The sequence below is a fragment of the Macaca mulatta genome, chromosome 2, assembly GCF_049350105.2.
Source record: "Macaca mulatta isolate MMU2019108-1 chromosome 2, T2T-MMU8v2.0, whole genome shotgun sequence".
NCBI classification, from domain to species: Eukaryota; Metazoa; Chordata; class Mammalia; order Primates; family Cercopithecidae; genus Macaca; species Macaca mulatta.
The window spans coordinates 3597597-3614173 of NC_133407.1; the positions used below are offsets into that span (position 1 = coordinate 3597597).

Below are 16577 nucleotides of genomic sequence, written 5' to 3' on the forward strand. Positions count from 1 at the left end.
CTCCCGAGTAGCTGGGACTACAGGCGCCCACAACCGCGCCCGGCTAATTTTTTGTATTTTTAGTAGAGACGGGGTTTCACCGTGGTCTCGATCTCCTGACCTTGTGATCCGCCCGCCTCGGCCTCCCAAAGTGCTGGGATTACAGGCGTGAGCCACCGCGCCCGGCCAAAAAGCTTCTTTTCAACTTTTGTGGCATAAAACCCTTTCTTCCAGAAGTTTCTCTATTGGTCCCTGTCAATGAAAGGGAATCCCAATAGTCTTCACGCTTTTTGGAGATGAGGGTCTTGCGGGAGGGGGTTGTGATTGGGGGTTCTGTCCATGAAACCCCAGCCACTGTACAGAGATGACCTGGAGTTGTCTGCTGTCTTCACTCTTGATGTGGAAGCATTTCTGGCTCATAAAGACAATAGGACTTTAAAAGGGACTTCAGAGATGTCTGAAGGCTTTTCTCAGAAATGTGCGGTGGATCAAGCAAACTATCGAGTGAGGCAAATCTGTAATTGCTCTCCACCCGGAGCCTTTTTTGCTGAGTTGTCTTAAATTACTGAAACTCTCTGAGCACCAGATTCCTCATCTGAAACTGGAAGATACTAACAGCCACCTCGAGGAGGCATGATGGAGGTTCATGGGCTGAGTCCATGCAAAGCCTTCCCAGGGCCTGGCACACAGACATCCTTTCCCTGCTCCTAGAGGGTGAACATTTGGTCAGGCTGGGGGAGCCCCTAGGATCTGTGCCCAAGGCCTGGGACCCTTGGCATGTTCCCTTTCTTCCTTCATAGCCCCTGTTCCTATAGTGAGCCAACTGCCCTGTGGCCGGGCCTTGTACTGGGAGGGAGATGGAGAAGAGCGCTTTGACAGAGAAATGTCCAGCTCAGAAGCGACCCAAGTTTCTGTTGGATGTGAGATCCACCACTGCCAATTCCAACCACACATCCTGTTGGGGACACAGCCTGGGTCTGTGTGTCGCGGGGGCAGGCCCTCTACCACATGCTCAGACCCTCTACCACATGCTCAGACCCTCTGTCACATGCTCAGACCCTCTGTCACATGCTCAGACCCTCTGTCACATGCTCAGACCCTCTACCACATGCTCAGACCCTCTGTCACATGCTCAGACCCTCTACCACATGCTCAGACCCTCTACCACATGCTCAGACCCTCTACCACATGCTCAGACCCTCTGTCACATGCTCAGACCCTCTGTCACATGCTCAGACCCTCTACCACATGCTCAGACCCTCTACCACATGCTCAGACCCTCCAGTGCGGGAAGCCAGCCTGGTCTGGCTGATGGAGCACAGGGGAACCGTCCTGTCCCATGGGCCTCAAAACACCTCCTCTGGGGTCAGGATCCTCTCACTGTTAGGGGAAGTCTCCACCCCTTTCAGTTGCCCTTTGGCTCCCGCCGGCCAGAGGTGCTACTGAACAGCAATTTAAAAACACCAGAGTATGATAAGGCAGGTGGCATATTGCTGCAATATTTCAAAGTGGACAATGGGAAAATGAGCTCCCTTTCCAGGCAGCTGCTTCCAGGTCCCCAGCCTCATGACGCTGGAGTCACATAGCTTAATGCTGTCATAATTTCCCCTTCTCCCTGAACCCTCTCCCAGTTAGTGGAATTTGGGCTGACGCTCTGCAGTGAAAGCCCTCTAAAGTGTTATAAATATTTATCTCTGCAAATCTCTGAGGCCTTTTCAAAACAGAAAGACAGAGGAGGTGCTTGCGTGGTTCACCTGCCCCTCCCTGAAGGCCTGTTGTGTTTCCCAGGATGGTAGGCACCGTGCTTACCTGAGCATGTCTTTTCTTTGCACCATTTCTTGATCTATTTTGTTGCATGTTGCTTTTTGTGTGTTAAGATGTGTCTGCCAAGAATTGCTTCCGGGGATAGGAGAAAGCAAAGGAGAGGACAGAAGGCTCACGTTTTTTTTCTTCTGGAATTTTTTTTCCTTTTGTTGTTTATTTTTGGGTATCATTAATTACTCACTCTGGGTTATAATTCCACCCATGGTCAGATGACATGCTTGTGGCTGGTTTAATTGGATGCTGATGATGAGCTGAGTTGGCCCAAGCCATGTACTGGGAGGGAGATGGAGAAGAGCGCTTTGGCAGAGAAACGTCTGGCTCAGAAGCGACCCAAGTTCCTGTTGGATGTGAGATCCACTACCGCCAATTCCAGCTGCACATCCCCTTGGGAATGTTGGTTTGAAAGTCTCCCAGCTGGTACTGGGGCCGTGCATGTGGCCCTCTCTGGTGTAACTGTACAGAGGTATCGGCCGCCAGCCAGGCCGCAGACCCATGCAGAAGGCGTAGGTGTTCTCAGCCCTGAAGGCAGTCTGCTGGACAGCCAGGAGCTCCTGAGGAGTGCTGCCAGGGCTGTGGCGGCGGTGGTGGTGGCAGGGTCTTGGAGGTCTTGAAAGCTACACCTTTAGCTTGTGCTCACTCGTCTTCTTGCTGATATTTTCATGGGGTGATGCAGATACTCCACGAGCTAGTTGTGTTGGGTGCCCGTTTAGTCTTGTGCACACCCTTTGGTCCATTACACAATGCTCTGTGTTCTCTAGGAGTTTATGGCCCGTGTTGGGAGTGGGTTGGAGGTGATGGGGCTAATAAACACAAGAGCATTAGCTAGGGAGTCGGGAGACCTGGGTTCTGAGATCAGCTTTGCCACCTAGCTTGAGTGTAATGCCTGACAGGTCTCTCTTTTTGGGCCTCAGTTTCCTCATCTGTAAAATGGGTAGAGGTGCCTCAGTTATAACCAGGCTTTTCAGATCTGCCATGCTAGATCATTCTTTTTGTTGTATTTTCTCAAGGTTTGGACGTGGTGGACATTCAGCCAGCCTGGGGTGCTGGCCGTTCTTGTGAGTCTTGTAGATGTCTAGTCTTCCTTTTTCTCAGACATTTTTCCTCATGATTTACAGGTTTCATGTCTTCCTGGCATTGGGGGCAGTTATCTCAGTCATGTATTCCTTACATTTCGGTGGGCCTACTGCTGTCATTTCAGCTCTCCTCCAACCAGCATCTTCTCTGTGATGTCGCTTCCATGGATCAGTCTCATTCTGTCCTCACAATGCCTTCAGTGTTCTGTGTAACCCTCTTGCCCCCACGTATTTCCCACAGAGACACGGCTACATTAAGGACCAGAGGCCAGAGGAACAGGCCCCTTTAGAAACCTCATCCTAATGAATTCCAGCATTCCTAGGAAGCATCTTTCTCTTCAACAGTGACATTTACAACCTGGCGCCTTATTTCATAATTACATAAAGGGGCTAACCTCCTGGACAGGTGCCTGCACGACAGGGCAGGCTGCTCAGGGGCCTGCTGGCCTCTGGGAATAGAAGGGCGTGGCCTCCCATCTCAGTCGTTCTACATGGGTGTGAAGGGGTCACATTGTGCTGGAGTTGCCGCCTGTCTCCCTCCTAGTCAGTGGAGCTCACCTGGTGAAGTGTTACCAACTTGAAGCTAGCCCTTCCTGGAAGGTGCTTTAGGAAGGAGGAGTTGTAAATAACATCGAAGCAGCTCAGATTCCAGTGTCTTAGGCCTATGTAGGACGTTTCTGGGTTTACTCCCAGCTGGTCCCTAAAGTGCAGGGGAAGTGCTCAGGTTTACTGACGGGTATATGAAGACAAGATTAAGACGCTCATCCAGAAGCATCTGATGGTCCTGAGCCCCGCCCTCCCAGCACATTCCCATTCTCAAGGAGACAGGTGTGCAGGTGGCCGTGACCAGAGGCAGCCATGTGGGGAGCACAGAGCAGGAAGCCATGACTCCTGCAGGGCCTGTCTGGGGTGTTTAGACTGCTTCTTGCAGAATAAGAAGGGTTTAGATGGCCTTGAAAGAGAGAGCACCTGTAGCAGGTGGTGGGCTTTCGATGTGATGATTGACAGGCTGACTAAATGCATGGCTGTTCCTCCCATCAGGAGTTTCTTCAGTTACAGCAAAATTATCCCAAATTCCTTAAATTGCCTTCCCATAAATTCTACATTTGGCCAGTGTGGTGCTCTGCTCCAGAATTCTGTTCCTCAAGTCACTAGGGTCCCTGTAACACTGTCCATAAGCTATTTCCCACACAAGGCACAGGAGAGCCTCCCCATTTTAGCAATGGAATAGCTGAGGTTTGGAGAAGTAACTTTCCCTGGGTCACAGGCTCAATCAGCAGCAGAACTGGATTCAAGCTGCACTCACGTGTTCTGATTCCCAGGCTGCGTACCAGGAACTTGCTCTCACCACTTCATCACTGAACCCCGTGCCCCCACTCTTTGGACCTCCCACAGCCACTCTTCGATTTCAGGCTTCCGCACTGGCCTCTCCCCCTATTTTTTGCAACCCACGTGTCTCTCTTGAGGGCAGGGTCCTGGTCAGCCTGGTGCCCGGCACAACACCTAGAATCCCGGCCAGGCTGGGCTGGGTGAAGGATGGGGGAAGGACCTTCACCAGTGCCTCCTCCTGCACGTCTAGCCTGGAGTCATCTGGAGGCCATGGAAGCAGGCAGCTCTTAGGTGCCAGGTGATTGTGACATTGAAGAATTTGGGCTCATCCTGTCTTTTAGGCAGTGGATTAAAAACACAGTGGTATCTGAGATCATTCAGCTGTTGCGCTCTGTCAGCAGCTTCACTTGACACACATCTGGGTTTGCAGAACGCGCTGATAAAGGCCTGAGGCCATAATGTTTTTTACCTCTGTCTTGTGTAGGTCATTTACCACCTGTGCTCCAAAGAGGAAACACCTGGATACTTTGAGTGTTTTTTTTCTTTTTTTGAGATGGTGTCTTGCTCTGTTGCCCAGGCTGGAGTGCAGTGGCACAATCTCAGCTCACTGCAACCTCTGCCTCCCGAGTTCAAGCAATTCTCCTCCCTCAGCCTACTGAGTAGCGGGAATTACAGGCGCCTGCCATCACGCCCAGCTAATTTTTGTATTTTTAGTAGAGACGGGGTTTCACAATATTGGTCAGGCTGGTCTCGGACTCCTGACCTCGTGATCCACCCACCTTGGCCTCCCAGAGTGCTGGGATTACAGGCGTGAGCCACCGTGCCTGGCCCGCTTTGAGTTTTATGTAGGGAAGTAGGGCGTCCACATAAGGTATCATCCAAATGAGATACTTTTGAGAGTGAAATGGTGCACAGTTAACAGTCACATCAGGACAGCAGGCTGACGCTGGAGCGTGTGGTCGCCTAGTTTTAAGCAAAATGGATGTCTGCAGTTGGAAGAAAAGACACGGCAGTCGTTTGTGAAGACTAATAGTGCGGAGGGGTTGCTGGTAGATAAAGGCCTTTTGTTCCAGCGGTAACTTTGCATCATTCACTGACAACAGTAAGAGTCCAGTGCCCTTGTCTCTGCCCTCCGCGTCGTTTTCTGTCCGTGGCCGAGCCTCCCGGGAGGTATGCCTGTGTCTCATTGTCCTTTTCTCTTTCCCTCAGAGATCCTGCGGCTCATTCAGCTGGACCTAGACCTGAAGTTTAAGACCAACATCCGGGAGTTGTTTGAGGAATTTGACAGTTTCCTGCCAGGCGCCATCATTGGCCTAGCCCGGGAGATGCAGCCGGTTTACAGGTGCGTCGTGACTGCGGGGGGGCCACCTCCGCGACCCTCCCCGCCCTCCACCCTCTCTGTTCTGCCACCCATGGCAGACGGGGATTTACTGGCCTCCCATCCTTCTGCACTTGGTGTCTCGGGCACACATTTGTGCTTGTTGCTTACAGTTGACAGTATGGGCAGGTGGGTCTGTCCCAAGCCGTAGGTGCTACCTCGTTATTTTGGGGGAGTTTGTGGCCTTTTTCTTCGGAAAAGCCCAGTTGTTTGGTTGTTGGATCTGGTTAAGTTCAGAATTTTAAAACCTCGGGCTTTGTCTTACGGAGGAAGATTTAACTTCCCTTCTAGTGACCAACTGGGCTTTCTTGGCCCCTGAGTCACCAGTGACCCCTATTCTCCACGAGCAGAGTGGGTGGACTGGTGGTCTTGTAGGGCGGGAGGGCGGCGCAGCGTTGGAACACAGACTGGCGTCAGTCGTCAGCACGAAGAAGCACGTTCCAGGGGATGCCGCGTTTGGTTGTCAAGCGTGTGTCGTGGAGAAACTCCAGGACCTGAGAACCGTTCTTGAACAGTCACTGTAGCGCTATTTGTAGTAGCCAAAACTGAAAACGACTGAAACGTGCTACTTAGCGGAACGGATAAATGAAACGCATTCGTTCAATGGAGTGCTATACAGCCACGGCAAAAAAGGGAACGGCTCTGCGCGATGAGAGCGAAACTAACCTGGAGGCTTTAGGGATGAACGCGCAGGTGCGGAGAATGGGAAAGGAGAGCCAAGGGGGCGATGCCTCCCAGAGCCTGCGTGGCGGGCGGTGGGGGAGGTGGGGCTCGGTTGGCTCTGGAGAGCCGCAAGGTCTTATTTCCTCGCTTGGGTGTTTGGCTTCATGTTTGCGTGCCCTTTTTTGTATGTTCTTGTTCTACATCTTACAATTAAAAAATAAAAAAAAAAAAAAGGAAAGGAACAGCTGAGGCGGGTTTTGATTAAAGCAAACCAGGCCCGTGGCCCTGGGTCTGAGAGTTCCACGTTGCTGGCTGTTTCTCCAGCGGGTAGAGCGACAGTGCACCCAGAGCAGAGCTGCCCGAGTTTGCACGGAAAGAGCTGGAGTTCGCCGTCCCGCAGGCAGGCCCCGCTCTTTGTTCTCAGTGCACACCATGATGCTGGCTCCCTGCAGACCCTCCTGGAGGGAGGCCCAGTCGTTGGAGAGCTGCAGAGTACAGGCCACCAGTGAGTCAGGAGCCTGTGTTTCCCTCAGAGGGAGGGGTGAAGACGCAGCTTCAGCTTGGTTGTGGCTATTTGCATGACCCAGATCACATAACAGGAAATTCCTGCAAGGCCCCTGAATGAGCTGATAACTCCTTGGGCCGTGTGGACTTTTCTCCCTTATATAATCCTCTCACGTGTTGCCCCAGAGTCACTGGGTAGGCCTCTCCCGCTGAGGTCAGGGGTTGGCGACTTAAGAGGAGAGGGTTTGGGCAAACATCTGCCATCTTAACTGTAGAAGACTCCCCACCTTCTTCCCCCTCCCTTCTTTCCCGGGAAGATCTTCTGCTGGGGCCCTTGATCCAACAGAGGGAGGTGATAGTGTTCACAGCGGTGAAGCCATATGGGGGTCTGCAGCACCCTCACTTCCTGCCTCCTCAGAAGAAAGAATTTGATGGAGGGGCCTCAGGCAGAGTGAGAGACCAAGGCAAGTTTTAGAGCAGGACCCAAAGTGTATGAAAAAGCTCTAGACCAGGAATGAAAGGAAAGAAAGTACGCTTGGGAGAGGGCCAGTGGGTGACTTGGGAGATCGAACGTGCTGTGTGACTTTCGACTTGGAGTCTTACACAGTGGCGTGGTTCTTGGGTGTGCGTTACTCCTCCCGTGGTTCTTCCCTGAGGGTGGCCTGCCAGGTGTGCTTACTGAGGTTGTGCACACACTCCCTGAAGCCGTTCTTCCCTGACCAGTCCAGCCTTCCTAGACAAGGGGCCACCATTTTGCCTCCTAGTGCCCATGCTTGAGCCCACGTGCCCAGCTCCTGAGATCTTACCAGGAAGCTGCTGGTCATCAGTTTCAGGTTCTTTCTATCTGTTGGGACCCTGCCTTTCCCTGGCACTGGCTGCAACCAATTATCACTTTAGAGCGACAGTTTACAACTGCCTGACCATCAGCTGACGGTCACCTAACATTCCTGGTGGTGGTGGAGCCCTCTCCTGCCCTGCTCGTGTCTGACTAGCTACCTACTGTAACAACAGAGGGAGCCTCAGAGCCCCAAGCCCTAGATACTAGTCCCAGCTCTGCCTCCTTGGGCCTTTGTTCCCCTACCTGAGAAGGAGAAGAGCTGAGCTCTAAGTCCCCCCTTCCTTGGCTCTGGCACTGAGGGTCACAGCCCTTTGGACCCTCATTGTCCTGCCTCTGTCTGGAAGTTACCTGTCTGCTGGTGAGCTCTTTAGGGATCAGAAAGAACTGATATCATGGGATATTTAAACTGGGCTGAGTATTAAATGCAGTTACAGCTCCAGTGCCTTCAAGGTCTGCTTTGGAATCTTCTCACGTCATATAAGTGGAAACTTGGAAACCCCATCATGCTTAGACAGGATGGGCCAGAATTTGTGTTTTCTGTAGATCTAGGATTTTATAAACAGTGCGTCTTAAAATCAGTTTAATTGTCTGGACTTCCCGAAAGAAAGCTCTGAAAGATTTGAGATTCAAAATGAAACCGAGTTTTTCTAACCTTGAGCATCTTTAATGTTCATTATGTTATGATAACGATGAGACTCCGCTGCCGCAGAGTCCGAAGAATGCCGTTTGCAGGGCCGGGGCCCTCAAACATCAACAGAGACTTACACTCCTTTACGTGCTGCCTCTGTCCACCCCTCAGCTGAAATGCTTCGAGAGACCTTTAGTCTCTGGAACTGAGTCTGCAGATGACTGCCCTGCACTGCCGTGTGCCCCGCTGGCTCTGGGGAATTGCCTGGTAACATTTGCAGTCTCATGCTGGGGCTGGGAATGGCTTGGTACTGGCTGGTCGACAGGGAATTGAGCGTGGTTTTTGCCTTCTTCAGTCTTCTTCAGAAGACTGGGGAGCTCTGGGGACCTGGGAGATCCAGCGTTAGTTGTCTGCTGCTTTGGAGTGTTCACCTGGCTGGCAGTGGGGCTCGGGTGGGGAGGCTGAGAGAAGGAAGAGGATGGGAATGGAAGGGGAGAGAGGAAGCAGGGACAGGGCAGCCAGCCTCTCTCTTGAGCAGGCAGTCTGAGCCCCTGGGCTCGGCCGTTGCTGTTTTGGGGGATCCGCAGCCCAGCCGTCAGACTGCCTCCCACAGAGGTGGCCTCTTACCCCTGCCTGGGACTTCGATGGAACTGGCAGTGGGCTCTGACCACCAACGGGTCTGTCTCCCCAGAGAGGAGAGTGAGGGGGACAAGCGTTTTATTTTAAGAAGAACATGCTAGCATCTATATGAAAGGAAAATTTAAAAACAAAACAGCACGAAACCAAATCTTGACTAGGTAAGCAGGCACATTTTGACCTGGAAACTTGCTGAGCAAGAACAGATTTGGATCTTCCCAGCTGTGTCATTTTTACAGTCACTTGTCCCATAGTTATTTTACCTCAAAATCGCACATTTTAAGTCATTTTTTTATGGCAGTCTCCCCTGTGTTGTGTGCCATGAATGTTAGAAGCTTGGAGGAGGTGGGGGAGGAGAAGTTATTCCCCATTGTCCATTTGACAAATAGTTTTTTTCACATTGTTTCACAATCCCCACCCCCCCCCCAATTTTTATATTTTCTGTATAAATCTTACAGGATTTTGTAATCCTAGACCCATGGGACTGACAGTATTTTCTGGAAAGGGACACGGGGATCATGGGATATTAGTGCAGGGAGAGAGAAGCCTTTCTCTCTTGGGTCCCTGTTGAGATTCTGTTGCGTCCAGCATCCCGTGACCTTCCCCATCTGCAGATCATAGTGCCGTCGTCATCTCGGGCGGAACGTCGCCCTTCCTTTCTCTGACCTTTTCTCTGTCTCTTCCTCAGGAGCTAAACCCCTGGACAGGTCCTCAGTGCTGATGTGTTTAGTTGGGATAAGTGGCCAAGAGGAGAATCTAAAAGGCGACTGTATTTTGTAAAGATGCGCCATTTTGAATTTGTTTCCTTATGAAAGTATTAGAAAAGTAAACTGCTGTGCCCTGTTTGTGTGCAGCCGATAACCATTATAAAGGTGCGCCAGCAGGTGAAGAAGCTTGATGTGGAGGAACCAGCATCGGGTCGTACTCAGAAGTGAATTCCCATCTGACACTTGGCGAGTCACTGGGTTCTCTGACCCTCTTTGTTTTGTCTGAAAGCGGATAAATATCTCTAACACACAGAATTACTGGAGAACTCAAATGAAGTCACAGTGGAAGTTTCTGTTGTAAGAGGGACCCTCATGAAAGAGCATTTCCCCTCCCTCCCTCCCTCCCTCTCTCCCTCCCTCCCTCCCTCCCTTAATCTTCACTCCTCTGTGTTTTCTTCACCAGACGCTTTGTTCCTCCGGACTCCTCCTACTCAGTCCCTCCCCCAGGCATATGGGGTTGCCAGTTAAAATACAGGGCACCCAGTTAAATGGAGCTTCACATAAATAACAAATAAGTGTTTTGTGTGGTAAATATGTCCTAAATATTGCACGGGATGTACTTATACTAAATAATTGTTTATTGTTTATCTGAAATTTAAATTTTTTAAAATTTTATTATTTTATTATTTTTTAAAGACAGAGTCTCTCTCTGCTGCCCAGGCTGGAGCGCAGTGGCACACCTTGGCTCACTGCAGCCACCGCCTCCCGGGTTCAAGAAATTCTCCTGCCTCAGCCTCCCAAGAAGCTGGGACTATAGGCACGAGCCACCACTCCTGACTAATTTTTGTATTATTAGTAGCCATGTTGGCCAGGCTGGTCTCGAACTCCTGACTTCAGGTGATCCACCCGCCTCGGCCTCCCAAAATGCTGAGATTACAGGTATGAGTCACCACACCCGACCCTGAAATTTAAATGTTAACAGATATCCCGCTTTTTTCCTAAATCTGGCTGCCCACCTCTACCCACGATTGTAAAACTTCCCTTTTTAGCAGCAGCAGGTGATCTGGCTCTCCTACAAGATGCTGGAGTGAACAGGAACAAAGGGTACGGAAGTGGAGCTTGCAGGGAAACCAGGGTGAGAGAGGGAGGGGGTGGGAGGCAGCCCTCAAGGTCTCTGTGAGGCTCCAGGCTTGAGGTCACCACTCTGCAGGAGTTAGGAAGCCAAACCGTGGCCTGGTCATTCGGGGAGGCCACTGGGACCAGGAGGCCTCGTCAGGCCCTGGCTTCAGGCCTCAGGGCTCCTGCTGAAGCTGGAGTGATAGAGAGAGTGTGAGAGAGTGTGCGTGTGTGTGAGTGTGTGTGTATGTGGGCTGCGGCCCTGCGTTATGGTCACTTTGCGGAGCTGGCCGTCTGAGGATCCTCTGAATGGGAGCTTGTTGGTCACAGGCTTCCATTTTTCTTCTCCCCGGGCTCTGCGGGCCAGCTGTGTGCTGTGTGAGCCCAGGCCCACCCTGAGGAGGAAGCGGCAGGCTATTCCTGTCAGCTGCTGATAATGTGCCACCAGGCGGGAATTCGCTTTTGTGTTAAGTATTTGAATCGTGTCCACTCGTTCACCTTTTTAGGTCACATGGTTTTATTTGCTGCCGGTGCTGTGCCAGCCTCGGCTTCTTCCAGACGCTTGCTCGGAAGGAAAGATTCTCCGCAGGCTGCATCATCCCACTCCAGGCACTGGTGCTGGGCTCCCAGGGGAGTGCTGGGGAGAGAGTGGGCACCAGCACAGAGGGAAGAAGGGAGGATGTGGACTGACCACCTCTGCCACTCAGTTGCTGTGTGACCTTGGGCAAGTCTCTTGACCTCTCTGAGCCTTAGTCTCTTTAGCTGAGAAATGGAGATTATAACACTATATGTGGCAGAGTTGAGGGGAATTGAATCAGATAATGTATTTATAGTACCTAGCACAGAACAGCACTCCTGGGTGGTGGTGACAACGTTATCCCCAGTCCCAGCTTGGCCACTGATAAGTTCTGTGAACCTAGGAAAGTCCCTTAACCTCAGCCTCAATTTCCTTATATGTACAACTGGGGCTGCTGACCCCTGAGCAAAATTATTGCTAATCTTTTGGCTTCTCAGCGTCTAAACCCCCTTCCTAGAATTGCGGAATTCTCTGCCATAGAAGCCTGCCTCCCATTATGGAAGACAAAAAGGCTGGATACGTTCTCTCCTAGCTTCCTCGCAGCCAGCTGGGGTGTTGGTGCTGTGTTCCCCTCCTTCCCCTGTCTGCAGAAATTACCATCTTAAATTTATTAATAGCGTCTTATCTATACAGACCAGTTTTTATGGCTTCACCCTAAACAATGTGAGGTATTTGCAAAACAGGCGGTATTACAAAGAGAAAATAACTAGTCCGCAATAGTGGAAGAACATTTTAATATCCCAGAGAATATTGGAAAGCAGGGGATCAAAGATGGGGGGAGGGACGAATGTAGATTGCAGTGTAGTTGCAGCAGAGGAAGGGACATGGATGGCGCTGGGGAAGGGACAAGGACAGGGGAGAGACAGAGGACTATGCCCGAGGCAGCCCCCATTCCCTGTTTCACGCATGAGCCTGCCTTCTGCCTTCCCCATGCCTGGAGTGTTTTGGTCCCTGCTACGCTGCGCAGAGGGTGAACGTCTGGCCCTCTGCTTGCTTCCAGGTTCCACCCATGGCTCTAGCCCTGATCTCCCATGTGGTTTCTGTTCCATTTCTGGCCCATGGAGAGATTTATCTCATTTTCAAGCCGACTATGTCCTTTCCTCCTTTTGCCCTCCCATCGGATGAAAACAATTATTATCTAAAACTCATCATTAAAAAGTGATACATTTTTATGTTAAATAGCATATGGAGGTTATTAGTTTTCCAGAAATTTTCTTTACTTTTATCGGTGTGTGTGTGTGTATATGTAAATGAACTCTATATACCTTTGTACGTCTTTTTTTGTTCACTTAACAGTGTGTCTTGGCCATCCTTATACCTAAGTCAGCCTTCTTTGTTAAACGTTGTTAGTCTCCTGATATAATTTTTCTTTTTACTATGAAAACCTTCCAACATATACAAAAGTAGAAAGCATCATGTAATATTTCTGGATGCTGGATGCTGTAATATTATAATATCCATTCACTCTCAATAACTATTAGCCCTTAGCCAATCTTTATTTTATGTCTCCTCCCACCCACTTTTCCTCTTCCCCTGATTATTTTGAAACAAATTTCAGTCGTCACAGCATTTCATCTGTAAATGTCATTTTCAGTCTATTAGTTTTTTAAAAACACCTGCTGTGGCTGAGTTTAGAGCTGAGGAGGGTTATATGAGCTCCTAGTGTCACTCTGTCTTCAAGTTCCTCAGTCTGAAATCGGTTGGTACAAGGGAAGAAAATAAGAGAGAGGCAGCACTAACCTCTTGCCAACCACACTTTCCATCTCTCTGCAGATTGCCTCATGTGAGGATGTTAGTGTAACCGTCTCGTCTGGAAGGCTGTACAGCTGATATAAATTCAGGTCCACTGTTCACTAGGCGTGAAGCCCTCTGTTATAAGGGAACCAGCCACCACCCTCACTATGGGATGCATAAATGTAGGACTTGAAGATAAAAGCTATTAGATTCTTTTCGTCTCTCTGACACCTGAAGATGAATTTTTTGAACCTTGTTCTCGTGTTTAAAAAAAAAAATTCACCAAGATTGAGCCTGTCCGTTTCTATTAGAGTTAAATCTGAGTAAAGGAGAAAAAAGCTTGCCACCTTTTAAAATAGTGATTCCTTCACTCCCTGGGAGTTAGAAAACTGGGCTAAGTGTTTTTGTGTAGCCCGTGTGACCTGGAAGCCGTGCTATAACCCCTGCAGGAATTACTCATAAAAAGGGAGGGATGTACCTGCCCTGTGGTAGAGATCAGAAGTCTACTATGAGGTTGTTATTTTTAAATAACATCAATGGAAAAGGTATTTTAAAAGGAAAACTCTGTATAGAGAAGAACCCAAGCAGGATTGTGTTGCTGTCCATGTGACTGTCTTATCTGATGGCTGTGCCTCCCGGGCAAGCTAGGAGCTCCGGGATGACGTCTGAAGATGCGGGTGCATAGCCGGGGGCTGCTGAAGACCAGAGTGTGCCGGCTGAGAGATGAGTCCGGGCGGAGCCCAGGAGAAGCTTCCTGTGTCTGAAAACACGACTCCCTCCAGTGCTTCTGTCTGTCTGCACGTTATGAATATTTTGGTGCTACTGAATCTGTTTGTAAAAGTTCACCACGTCGTGCCTGACACAGGTGTCTCCGGAAAGAATGAGTGAGGAAGTGAATGTGTGGAAGGGATGGGACTGGGTGGCAGCCCTTCTGTTCCGCTGAGGCTGTGCAGACCCATGCCAGGCACTTCGACGTTTGTTGAGTGAATGCAGGAACAGATGTGTAGTCAGAGGGCATCTCCTTCACGGTGCTGGCCAGCTGCTAAGTCAGGCTCTGTAGTCCCATTACTGGTCTTATAGAAGTTGCTTTCACATTCAGTTTTTGTTTTTAAAGACAGTCCATGGGAAAGTTTGTTATTCTCAGTTTGTTTGTTTGTTTGAGACAGTTTCATTCTTGTCACCCAGGCTGACGTGCAGTGGCGCGATCTTGACTCACTGCAACCTCCGCCTCCCGGGTTCAAGCACTTCTCCTGCCTCAGCCTCCCAAGTAGCTGGGATTACAGGTGCCCACCACCATGCCTGGCTAATTTTTGTATTTTTAGTAGAGACAGAGTTTCACCATGTTGGCCAGGCTGGTCTCGAACTCCTGACCTCAGGTGACCCACCTGCCTCAGCCTCCCAAGTGCTGGGATTACAGGTGTGAGCCACCGCGCCCAGCTTGTTCTCAGTTTTTGATTTGGCTCATTGTGTGTTGGAGCCATAGGATTGGTCCCGTGAGGAATTACGAAGTAGAAGACATGCCTCTTGCTTTCAAGGAAGATATAATGTGAGGGAGATAGGGTAGATAAAATTTAATGAAAACACAAATGCCTGTGGTGCCAACACCATGTCAGTGCTGCTGTTTACAGCTGTCCCATGGGCAAGACACAGAGACTTTTTGCTGTAGGAACTGTAAATTTTGCTGAGTGGCTCACTTCACCCTCAGCTTAATATTCATGGTAGCCTACACCTGCAGTTCCAGCTACTCAGAAGGCTGAGGCAGGGGGATCGCTTAAGCCAAGGAATTCTGTGGGTGTCTGCACTAAGCTTGGCATCAACATGGTGACCTCATGGGAATGGGAGACCATCAAGTTGCCTAGGAAGGGATGCAGCAGCCCAGGTTGGAAATGGAGCAGGTTAAAACTCCTGTGCTGATCAGTAATGGGATTACGCCTGTGACTAGCCATGCACTCCAGCCTGGGCAACAGAGCGAGACCCTGTCTCAAGAAAAAACAACAACAACAACAATAAACAAACAGAGAAGGAGTTCTGCCTTCAAAATGCTAAGAGGTGTGTGTCATGTTCCCTTCTTTCCTCTGAAAACTCTCTTGAAGGGGTGGTTGCCTTTGCAATGCAGGCGTAGCCTCTAAGAGTGCTCTTGGGATAGACCGAGCTCTGTGCCCGAATAGAAAGCTCACTGGGCAGGCATTTGCCGAGGGTTTGGCTGTGCGGTAGAGAGAAACCAAACCTTGTCCTCCAGGAGCTTGCAGTGGGAGGTGGGTCCAGACAGGGCTGCAGCGGAGGCACGGCAGTGGGTGATGGGCCCACAGGACTGTGTGCTTTTTTGCATTGCTGCAATCTGTTTCCTTTGCCAAATAAACATCATCGCATTGAAAGAACCTTATTTGTAATCCAGGCAGCAGAAAGGCTTATCTGTAAGCATCTTCCTGGGGAAAAAAAGCAAAATGGCACAGTTGAATCGCAGTGGCATGTGTACAAGAGAGCTTCTGTGACAAACCGCGTGTGGAAAGGACTGAGCTGAGCGTGACCAGCCCCCCATGAAGGGAATTTCAGTATGGCTCCATGGCCATCTCAGGTGCAGACTTCAGCCACAGGACTGCATTTCCACTGTGGGTTCCTAAGTGAAATGGATCTGCAGTTCCCATCCCTCTGCTTCCAGGTTAGCACCAGAATTGGCTCTTATGGAAATATCAAGCTTTTAATCTGAGCCTGGGTTTCAGTTGAACATCTGTCTCCTCCTCCTGCTTTAGGTGACTTATTTCAATGAGCTGCTTACCGTGGATCATAGAGAACCCCTGTGATCTTCTCTATTTCATGGTAGCAGAATTGACCCCAACATCGACAAGCTGCCCGAAGGAGTGTTTTGATCCAGGAACCCAGCCGTCTGCCTTTTGGGGACTGCTCTGTCACTGTTTGTAAAGAGAAAACTGAACCAGAATTGGCGTAGTATGTTGTGATTTGCCTCCTGGATGCCTGCCGTGTCCTGTGTCTGTAGACGAGCGCTCATGATGAGGCTGGTGGATCCTGATGGACTTTCTGAAATGTGAAGTCACAGAGATGCTCGCAGGGCCTTATTAATGCCAGTCACTATGGAGTGAGGTGCCTGTTCGTGTGGCTTCCACTTCATCTCCCTTGGCTCTGTTAGAAAAACAAACACAAACACACCCACTGCTTCTCTTAACAAAATCAAGCCCAGTCTCTGCATGGAGACCCTTTCCTTTGCTGCCAGGACTGTCCTATGTTGACTGGCCCAAGGATCACGAACTGGGAACTGTAAAGAAAGCAGGATCATTCTAGCTCTCTACTTGGGCTGACAGTGAACAGGACTTTCGTGTGTCTGATGATGTAATTGCAGCTCATTTGTATTCAGTTTTCAGAGAGCCTGGAAGATTGCGTCTAAGCCAGGTAGAGGCATCAGGGTGAATCATTATTTACAAAGAATAACCAGAGCAGACAAAAGGCACCTTTACTTCTTCTGCCAGTACCTTCCTGCCAAGATGTCGGCAGGGTTTGGGAGGGGTACGGAGTGTGACCTTGGTCTTGCGGGCCACTTTTCTACTCACATCTCACAGCCTCTTAGCTGCTGTCCAA

The 16577-nt window shown here is 50.1% G+C and overlaps 1 protein-coding gene across 5 annotated transcripts in view; it reads left to right on the forward strand.

Annotated features, from left to right (window-relative positions):
* Positions 1-16577, forward strand: part of XXYLT1 (xyloside xylosyltransferase 1) — a 197002-nt gene that overhangs the window by 107373 nt on the left and 73052 nt on the right. For all 5 annotated transcript variants that reach the window (NM_001194076.3, XM_077990737.1, XM_077990736.1 and 2 more), the window contains 1 exon segment: positions 5415-5547. In NM_001194076.3, coding sequence (NP_001181005.1) covers positions 5415-5547 — 133 coding nt within the window.